The 11,008-nt window shown below is 35.2% G+C and overlaps 1 protein-coding gene across 3 annotated transcripts; it reads left to right on the plus strand.

The window, feature by feature from the left end:
* Positions 1–6,800: 6,800 nt before the first annotated feature.
* On the plus strand, positions 6,801–10,208 carry LOC120251739 (50S ribosomal protein L12-1, chloroplastic-like). 3 transcript variants are annotated; one of them, XR_005533477.1, is made up of 3 exons: positions 6,802–7,468; positions 9,763–9,893; positions 9,974–10,208. XR_005533477.1 is itself a non-coding variant. In XM_039260379.1 (2 exons), exon 1 carries the CDS (start codon positions 6,878–6,880, stop codon positions 7,424–7,426), a length of 549 nt encoding a protein of 182 aa, XP_039116313.1. In that variant the 5' UTR covers positions 6,801–6,877; the 3' UTR covers positions 7,427–7,468; positions 8,807–9,084. The 3 variants fall into 3 exon arrangements, 2 of the variants coding, with proteins under 2 accessions (XP_039116313.1, XP_039116311.1); XM_039260379.1 differs by lacking the exons at positions 9,763–9,893; positions 9,974–10,208 and adding an exon at positions 8,807–9,084 and having other exon boundaries at positions 6,801–7,468; XM_039260377.1 differs by having other exon boundaries at positions 9,763–10,208.
* Positions 10,209–11,008: the final 800 nt, after the last annotated feature.

Consider the following 11,008-nt stretch of genomic DNA (forward strand, 5'->3'; position numbering starts at 1 on the left):
CGTCTATAGACCGGATGGCATGGGATGATCCATCATGCAATGTTGGGTTCACTCGTTAGCCAAAATTCAAACAATAATAATTCTAATTTCAAATAATGTTTAATATTTTAATAACAATTAAAAAAAATTGGGTTGAGAAAGCAATAAATAAGCTAATTTGCTTATTTAAATAATTATAAAAGAAATGAGGGTTAAAATGGTAAAAATGAAAAATATTGAAATGGTAATTAAAAACATTGTTACGTCTGATAACGTGGATTGTCATTATATGACAAGCCATATAGTGACATGGCAAGAGAATGATGACGTTGCTAGAGATGACTCATCAAAGGAAGAAGTGACTAGGATGATGATGTGGCAAAGGATAATGTCATGACATGTGATGAAGATCAACGTGGAGATTTTATTTAGAGGATTATGAAGATCAAGGTTGAAGGTTTTACTTAGTAGATATTCCTCTCATCAAAGTTATGTGATGGTAAACTATTTTTGAAAAGTACATCAAGTCTATAGGATCTCTTCAAGAAAAGTAAGTTTTATTTTGGGTATGATTGTCTATCCTTGGTAAGATCCTGGATGACAATTCATATCTTTGATAGAACTCTTTTTTAGAAAGATCTATTTGAAGAGAGAAGAATATTCTATCATTAGCAAGAATTCAAGATCATGAAGATTGTATGAAACTATTAGAAGACACAAGTTAAACTTGGTATGAAGTTATCAGAAGACACAAGGTTTAGTTTGGTGTGAAGCTATTTGAAGACACAAACTAAATAAGGTAAAGACATGCCAAGGAGATTATCAAGACCATATTTAGTAACTCAATGTCAAGGAAGATCTAAGAGCTATCTATGGGCGGAACTATTTATGGAGACTAGTCATATGAGGAGATTGATTGAAGATTGCAAAAAATATTATTAGAGATTTGGAGATCCAAGCATGGATGATTGAAGATCATGCTTGAAGATATTGAATGCTAAACTTGGATGAAGATGAGATCAAGTTTAGTAATAATATTTCATGTGCGAAAAGAAGATCATTTGGAAGACCAAAAGAAGATCGGGAAATCTTCGGTGGCTATCTTTGATGAGATGGGTCGCGTGTGCCTTGGTGGGCACGTCCCTTGGTTGAGGGAGACCTTCTGAAGTGACATGAGAAAGGAAGTAGCTGCAGGCAGGAGGAGCTCGGGTTAAGTCAACTGCTACGAGACGGACTGAAGGAACCAAGAGGTTGAAGGTCACAGATTCGGGTGCATCTGGCTAGAACTCAGTCATGTTGAGTAAGGTGGACCATGTTGCAATTGGGTGTTGTAACATCTAACTTTGGAAGATGTCTAAGTTAGAAAACCGCAGAGAATTCTAAAAGAGGTAACTTTATTAGACATCGGTGCGTCTATATAAGAGATCTAGCTCAAAGATTTGGGATGAGCCAACCAGTGAGAGACTCTTCGGTGAGAGTTGAGTGTGTGGCCATCGGGCAATCTAGAGAGGATATTCTTTGTATTGTGAGAGTGAGTGAGTGTTGTGCTCCTTGTTCCTATACCTCTTTTAGTGGATTGTTTCTACAGGCCTGGCCCCCCAGATATAGGCAAGGTTGTGCCGAACTAGGCTGCCAATTTGCTTGTCTCCTTTCTCTTGTTTTGATTGTGTGTGTTTGTTTAATTCTTGAGTGAGAATTTGAGTGTCATAGCCCAACATACACCCACCGGAACCATCAAACATAAATATAATTAAAAACATTTAAAGGGTTAAAATGAAAATTTGTATTAAAAAAATCAAAAACATTGAAAACGGTATTACCGTTTTAACAGTGAAAACTAGTAAATCTTTTAACCTTTTTTAGTGCATATTTTTGAATAAAAAAACATCCGATTATCCACTCTATAAAGTGTGTGTGTATATATATATATATATAATTTTGTTTTACTTTCCCAACAACTTTACATTTCAAGAGCACAAAATTAAAAATGAATATGAAATTTAGAATGGATATATGAGTAACTGTTGTTGTTAGAAGCATGTGGCTTGAATACTAATTTCTTTACTTGCATTATTTATAAGGGTGTAAATGAGCCAAGTTACTTGTGAGGTACTCGAGATTGGCTCAATCAATGCTCGAATTTGATTCAATTTTTCATTAGCCGAGCCGAGCTCGAGCTGCTCATTTACATTGATCAGCCGAGCTCGAGCCAAAAAATACTCAGCTCGTGAGGCTCGAGAGCCTAAACGAGCTTTTATATATATAATATTAAATTATTTATATATAAATTACAAAAAATATATAATTGTATAAACTATATTAAATTACAAATTACTCTTTTATCCAACTGTGAAAGGTTAATCGAGCTTAAACGAGTCGAGCTCGAGCTACTTGAGCTTTTTAGTGAGCCGAGCTCGAGCACAAAAAAAATCGCTCGATCGAGCTCGAGCCTTCGAATAATATACTCGTCTTGGCTCGTTTACAACCCTAATTATTAGACATATAACCAAAATTCTCAATTCTAGCATTTTGAACTTATAGTTTTACAAAATAATTTTAGAAAAATTGATACAATTTCTGCTAATTCTTTGTGTCCTGATTACATTTTAAATTAACAGTTATTTGTAGGTTTCAATATTATAACAGGTCTTTTAAATCAAAATTAAAAATATTATGTTAAGTTAATAAGATTGAGTACCCAACACAACAAAAGATTTATATATTTCTCATTCATCTTGTCAACTAAAACCAAAGTTAGTCAACAAAGGCTCAAAATAGTGATGCAATACAAAGACTCACAAATATGGCCCTCAAATTCAATCCTCAAGTCTTTCGGCTAATAAAAAGTCAATTTTGGATATGAGATTTCGAAAAAAAAATGTCCATCAAATTATCAAAGCCACAAATAATCTAATTGAAACAAAATCTAAAGAAAAAAAATCACTAGTACTTTCGAAAACCCTCAAGAATTATGAAATAAGATTCTGTTAATAGATGAATTGATTATCCAGCAATGAAGAGTTATAACCATTCAATCAAAAGATTTAAAGTTATCAACTAAGGAAAAGGGGATATCTAGAAAAGAAAAATTTTGAGCCAAGGTCTGAGAGCATGTCAATTAGCCAAAAGAAAATTTTAGGTATAGGATTCCGATCGAAATTTAAATCTAATAACCCAATAACAATGAGTCATGAGTGGATTAGGATTTGGGTTTCGCCATCTTTGATTAGGATCTAATGTTAAAAACACACGGTGATAATTACAGCTAAGGGAGGTTGAAACCTATTGAAATTTTTTGCCCAAGGAGAGGCTTCCCCCTCGGGCAAGCTTCCCCCTCAAACAAGCTTATGTGAGCCCATCGTGAGGGTGGCCTCTCTGGCACCAAAGGGGGGCTGAAGCCCTTTTTCACCTCTGGTTTTGTCACTACAAACAATGTTGCATTTTGGATCTAGTCAACAGTCATTCTTATTAATAGTGTTTTAATATCAACCAGTCTATATTATCTAATTGCCTATTTCATCATGGATACAATTTCTTGAGGCCATTATCAAATAGACTAGGAAATTCTTATAGTCTAAGGGTGGCAATAGTAGTTGCATTCCCCTAATTAGTAAGAGTAGGGCTACACCAAAGAAATTTGAGGATAGTCTGGGCATTGGTAACCTAAAACTCATTAAGACAGGTCTTATAACCAAGAATGCTGTCAAGTATCTTAATAATAATAATAATAATAATAATAATAATAATAATAATAATAATAATAATGTGATATCGGTTGATATTCTAAACTTTTAATATGGCATGTTTGATCCCTAGGGTGATAGGATTCTCTTTTAATGTTCCAAGTGCTTAAGGGATATTGTAAGAGGTTATCAAACCTCACCTTTGAGTCAATTATGTTAACCCTAGCATGATTTCTTTTTTAAAAGACCCTTAGTGTTTTGAGATTCAAATTAGTTTAAAGCTTACTTTTCTAAATATAGATGTTGAGCACAACCACCTGTAAATTACTAACTTTAGCGATGGATAGGATTGGACTTTGGAGCCACTTAGGAAGTGTTATGGTCCTTATTTTGAATGAACCTTTAATGGAAATAGGAACTACTGATCCAGCTAAGGATAACAATTGGGTCTAGTTCCCAAAATCTAATAGCAATAAAATCCCATTTGTGGTTTAGTCATTTTTAAAAAATAGAGTTATGATGAATTTTTACATGGAGTGGCTGGGGCAATTTTTGGAAGCTAAAAGTGACTCCAAGAGCACAATTTTTTATGTGGTTAGTGCTTCATAGGAGAGTTAACAATCTCCATTCTCTAAACATGGGTCTAGTGATTACTTGTGCTTTCAGTGGTTTAGAGAGCGAAAATATTAGACGCTTGTTTAATCTTTGCTACAAAATTAGAAGAGTGTGGAAGAGGGTAGCATGACTTATAGGTTTATATCTTAATTGGATGGGAGAGTATTGCTATTGGTGCCAAGTTTGAAAATAGCCATTCTAAAAAAAACCCAATTTTGCTACTTCAATCATTACTATCACAGCTTGAAGATTTTGGAAGGCCACATGTAAGCTAGTGTCCAGAGGTGTAAAACCTAATCTCCATTGGCTTTTGTTCTAACTCTTTCATGATGGAGAAGTATACGATCAAATAATTTTATCCTTAATTAAGATGGTTATGATTGGCTTTTCTCTGATGCATCTTAGATCTCGGAGAGTAACACTAGAGGGGCAAGTTTTGTTATAGTGAGATCTAACAAGAAAATTGTGGTTGCAAGGGTGTCTAAATTGAATACTTGTTCTAGATTGGAAGTTGAACTTTGTGCTAGTGTTGGGATTAAAGTGTGGAAGGGAATGGAGCATTAGGTTGAAGACAACATTCACTGATTGCTTAGAAGTTTAGCAAGTGCTCACTTTTGGGTAATCTAAGGCTTAGCAAGTGCTCACATTTGGTAATTATGTTTTTTTGTTTTTGTTTTGTTTTTGTTTTTGAGAGCTACAACGCAGCTGATTTATTGGAAAAAAAAAAGAAGCAAACACAAAAAGACCACAACAAAGGCCCCAAGAACAACAAAAAAGAGAACAAAAAACCAAAGACACTAAACAAGAAGCACCTGAACAACTAAAAACCATAAAAAAAAAACAAATGGAAGTTGAAAGTAGAGCTGCTAAAATCAAAACGAAAAAGCCCATCTTCTTAAAATCAAACCTCTATGAAACAGGGATAGATGAACCATGTTAGCTCCATGTCTAGCTAAGGCTGCAGCAATTGTATTCCAACTCCAAGGGATAAGGTGAGCCTTTGGATAGTATAACTTTGATAGCTCTTACTGTGAACCCATTCTTGCATCTCGAATGTAACCATGATCCTCCTCTGCCATGCCTTCAATCCCTCTCCAAGTCTCATGACAGCTAAGAAAAAGAGTTGTCAGCCTTACCTTCATCTGGCTAGCAAATTCCATAGCAACCATTAGTTCCTTTGTTCCCGCCTCCATCCTTGATCAAGCCTCCAAACAACAACTTCTTGCAATTTAAATAAAGCATTAAAATCAACGATATAGATACTTACTCCACCCTTACCTGTACCCACATTCCAGCAAGCTGCCAAATATAAACAGTAACTCCCCGAGCTTGGGCCATTGGTGATAAAAGAGCTTTCCCTTCGCAAGTGAGGGGTTGAGGGATCAACTTCCTCTTATAACATTAGTTGAGGTGAGATATTTAAATAATAGAAATAAAAAGGATTGAAGACATTTAGAAGCTACATTCTAAAGTGGGGCTTGCTAATATACATGTTGATCCAAGAGATTGGAATACTGTAGAAGATAGGCTTGCAGCTAGTGGAAAGCTCTCCTTAGCCGTTTCATTCTTTCATAGAGGCTTGAAACTTACTTTCAATTCTATATATTTGTAGTGAGTCATATATTGTTATTCAATAGGTTTTTTGCTATGTTATATGGGTGGACTATTTTTGTTGTTATAAAATTAAAATTAGGCTTTTTGACAAAAAGCCACAAGCGTCATCAAAGAGACCGGTTGGTATGAAAGTGCACTAATTAAGTTGATTTAAACACCTCATAAGAATTTACTACGTGGGGTGGGCTAACACAAGGGATAATAACGGTCTACTCTATATACCAAAGATAATAATATATCATGGACATAATCCCACAATTGTAAAACCTTCTATAACCCCATGATTGTAAAACTTTCCTACTATGCAAAATCTTGGATGGGATTATAACTCCTCCCATAGACCAATAAATGAGTAATATTATAAAGTATTCTATAGTATTCTATAGAATTATCTAATATTTGCAAAACACTACACAATACGGAGACTAAAGAATTTTAATCTTAGAATTGTTTAATTCATCATTCCAAACAAAGCAACCAGTGATTTAGTATGGTTAGCCATGTTTTTTTTTTTTTTATAAAAGGAACAGACATCCCGAAGGTCCTGCTAAACAGAAGCATGCACAAGCCTCGGTGGAGCAAGTGGGGACGGGGCCCGTGTACATATGGGTGCTAGGATCACCCGCACACAATCACCGCTCACATCTCCCAGAAATGTGCCCTCAGCTGAGAATCGAACTCTCAATATTTGATGAAAAGCTCTATCAATGACCCGTATACCAATAGACCATTTGGTCATTGGCTATGATTAGCTATTTTTATCAATGGAAAAAATAAAGAAAAGGAAAATGTTGAAACGACAGACCCAATCCAGTCACTCCAAACAATTAAGGGCTATTTTGAAGGCCACGTCAGCAAATGCACTTACACTCTCGTTAAACCCCCGGAACACCACACCCATCACCACCTTATCTTATCTCGTATTCCCCCTCCTTTCCCTCCTGAATCCCTTTCTCTCTTCTCCGTAGCTCTCTCACTCGGCAGCCATGGCGGCCTCACTCTCCGCTCTCACCTTCTCCTCCGCTTACTCCAAGCCTTCCCCTTCCTTCTCCTCTTCCCCTCTCTTAACGCCTCCCAGAACCCTTCGCCTTCGTCGCCGCCCTACCCTCGTGCCACCAATCGCCGCCACTGCCGCCGTTTCCCCCAAGATCGAGGAGATCGGTGATAAGATCGCAGGACTAACCCTTGAGGAGGCTAAGTCCCTTGTTGACTTCCTTCAAGATCGCCTTGGTGTCTCCGCTGCCGCCTTCGCCCCTGCGGCCGTCGCCGCTGCCCCTGGTGCCCCGGCTGCGGAAGCTCCTGCCGCTGTTGAGGAGAAGACCGAGTTCGATGTTGTTATTGAGGAAGTGCCCAGCAATGCGAGGATTGCCACTATTAAGGTCATTCGGACGCTGACGCCTAGTCTTGCGCTGAAGGATGCCAAGGATTTGATTGAAGGGCTTCCGAAGAAGTTCAAGGAGGCGGTGTCGAAGGATGAAGCTGAAGCGGCCAAGAAGCAGCTTGAGGAGGTCGGGGCTAAGATCAACATCGTTTGAGATGGTTCTTTCAACTGGAGAGGAAAGATGTGAATCCAGATGGTGAGGTTTCCAAAAGCTCTGGTTTTTCCTTGTATTTATTCCTGTTTGTAGTTGATGTAGTGGTGGACTTTATCTTTGTCCCATTTTTGGACCTTTTAATTTTAGCAGTCTTGCACTTTATGTTTTCAAGTATATAGCATCAAATTTATTATTTGTGAGTATATGTTCTTATTATTGCTGTGTTTGAGGAGATGATATATGTTTTTGTTCAGTAAATTGGATTGCAGCATTCGGTGTCCTGCACTTTGTATTGCAGTTTAATGTAGCATTCTATGCCAGTTGAGCCCTTTGTGGTGCGCTTCAATTTATGCTTTTTAATGAGCTTTCACATCTGTGAACTTAGGGGTTCTCATTGCCACTTGTGAGCCATAAATGGGGAATTAGAGTTGTGGTAGGATAATCTTAACTTGATATGGTTTGTTATTTGTACTGGCGTTTTATGAGGCACTAAGGTTATTTGAGTGTAGAACTGTTATTCATATAAGGATATAGATTGCTTCTTCATACTTGGTTTATTTCATTTGATGAGTGTTGGCAAGTTTATGGCATAGGAACAATGATAGAAATAAACGATAAGGAACTTCTCAAAGTTCAGCCTTTGGGCTTTGGCACAAGTATTTATATTCATTGCTTTTCATTGTTGCCTGTGAATGTACAAAATTTTAAAACTATATCACCTTTCCATGGTGTGTGATAACAAGGCTTTGTGATTTAAGCAGTCTTGTACTTGGTATAGATTGAGCTTGTTGTCATAAACACTAATCTAATTTTTTAATTTTTATTTTATTATTATTATTTTTTAACTCTCTTAACACGAGCCTTTTTTTCTCAATGCTTATCTGGTTATAGCTGGTAGATATGGAATTCTATTTTTAATTACTGAATTTTTCGGTTATAGATAGTCAATGCTATTCAAACTTCTAGCATAATTTTCATTATTTGATGTGCTAATGAAAATTTTGAATTTGACAAACAATAAGATAATCACCAATTCTGAGCCAAGTAATTACAAATGTGTAAGCATTTGTATACATGCAAACATTCTACAGTGTGAATTGTTGCAATATCCTTATGCTTGTTATCCCAGTGTGTTGATAGCATGAGAACGATTCATGTCTCTAACAATTGGTTTCCAACTTATGCTTGATTTAATATGTTTGGCAATGGGCATTTGATCCTTAATTGACGTTTTCTATGATCTAATTGTTTTATTCTGAGAATTCTCTTTGACAAGGTACCTATCAAGGTTGTGTAAGAATTTTACATGAAGGTTGTAATTGTTTTTGCAAATAAGTTTGGAATCCTTAATCATTGAAGATTAGTCTTGTCATTATGTAGGACATGAACACTTGGAATGAATGATATTACTATGGGTTTGGAAGAAAATTTGTGGCCATTTAAGATTTAATAGGATTTGGAGATTGAAAAACCAAGATTTGGGGAGTTGAAGATATTGCTGCTCTTCAAATTTGTGGCGATATTGGCAACCATGCTTTTAAGGTTTATCTTGCTACTTGAATAATCTGCAATTGAGCTACACATTTGTGCTATTCTTGTAGAACAAAATTTGGCATAGTTATAATGTCAGCGCCAGAAAAACTGGAATTTGTTGTCAATTTATTTAGCTCAAAAGGTTCTAATTTTGTCACTCTATTCCGTTTATCTTTTATATAGGATCCTGTCAATTTGTATCCTCAATGTTTTTGCATGGAGTACATTTTTAAAAGTTCATCATGTCTGTGTTGATGTAGCATATCATTGAACATGGCATGGCTGTATGAATATGCAACCATATTAATGTGGAAACTACTGCCATGTCAGCATGGTCCAAATCAAAACTCAACAGCGTTGAAAGAAATTCTTAATAGATGATCATCAAGAGTACAAAGTTGAATTTCAGTGAGAATTCATTATGTTGACCACTTAATGGAACTTTGAACCATCACTTTCCCAATACTAAAATTATCAGCATGTATAGAGATATTATCATTAATATTTGTTCATTCTAATTTTTGCTAGTTTGCCTCTGAACAATTTGATAAGCTCTTCATTCATTAGAGACCCATCTTATGTGCATGTTTCCAAGTCATAGCTTCAGCCCTTTAACTGGTTGCCTTGTTTGAATGCTTCACATTGTTGGGCCACTCTGGACATGGAAAACTTTCCTTGTGAACTTGTCTTAGTAACCTGCATGATTTTTCTTTACTGTTGTGGTTTATATCTTATGATTCAGTAAATTGTCTTCTTTTTCTCTAATTTTTGTTGTAGTTTACATAGATTGTTTTCCTTTCCAGGTGGTTATTTCCCTAGTGACATGTAGCAGATTACTTAAGCAATTGTACTTTTCAAAATTGCCTCTTCAGCTGGCTAAACAGTTCAAGAGCATTGTGTGCACAGAATCGAGACCGAGAACATTAGATAGCAGGTCATGAACGCTCGAATACTGCAAATTTCTTTTGAGCTTAATTAAAGTAGATGCTGATGGATTCCTTTTGCCATCTTTAGGGAGAAGGGGATATTTTCCAACATTTTCAATGCGAATTTAATTTTATTTCATTCAGCTTGGATTTGATTAATGGTTTGGGTTAATTTTTATTTTATAATTTATCTGCCAACTTTGTACAAAACAAGGATATCTTGATGCAATTTGCACGCTATGCCTTGTTCTAGATGTTTGATGGTTGAATTATGTTATCCTTCCATTATTGAAGGTCAAGGCAAGCAATTCTTTTGTGGGACACCATGCTTGCATTAATTGTTTTTCAATTTAAGTATGAATGGAAGTTATTATGGAGAAGCATCTTGCCATCCTTTTTCTTTGTTCAAAAGTTTAGTGAGTAATTAATATTATTTTCCCTTTTTCAGGAGATTTCTTGCCATGATATAATTTTTTTTATTGCCGGAATTTTTTTTCATCTCAATTGAATGAACCATTACATTTACTGTTTGATCTGTTATTCTGTTAATTAAAAAAAATGTTTTAAAGCTAACACTGAATTTCAAAGAATGTGAACAAAATTTCCCTTGTGGATTTCCTATAAAATTGTTGAATATTAAAAAATACATAAATTTTGAAACCTTGCATTTTTTTTTTTTAAGGAATGTTTAGTCTAGCGAGAGAAAAAGTAATTTTTCTGTATAAAGAAACAAGGAGTTGAAAATAATAGAAGAAGTCTCATCAGCACACAAGCCAATGCAATTGCAGTCTACTAACAAACATATTTATTTATCCAAGAATTGAAGTAATTGAACTAATTACATTGTTCATATTAATTACTTTATTAAGTTTTACATTAAAATTTGAATATCTATTTCATCATTAAGTCATTGGATTATATTTATTTGTGTTTTAATAAAATAGATAAATTATAAGTTGAATTAAAATTAAAAAAGAAGTACAACAGATTGGGTTCAAAATAGAGACAAAATGAATAAATGTGGATTGGGCTCTGTCAAATGAGACAAAATAATTGCCTCCAAAATAAATAACACCATAACTTTATCAAAAATAAATAAATAACATCATAAATAAATAAATAA

Source organism: Dioscorea cayenensis, chromosome 20 (genome assembly GCF_009730915.1).
Source record: "Dioscorea cayenensis subsp. rotundata cultivar TDr96_F1 chromosome 20, TDr96_F1_v2_PseudoChromosome.rev07_lg8_w22 25.fasta, whole genome shotgun sequence".
In the NCBI taxonomy this organism is placed as follows: domain Eukaryota; kingdom Viridiplantae; phylum Streptophyta; class Magnoliopsida; order Dioscoreales; family Dioscoreaceae; genus Dioscorea; species Dioscorea cayenensis.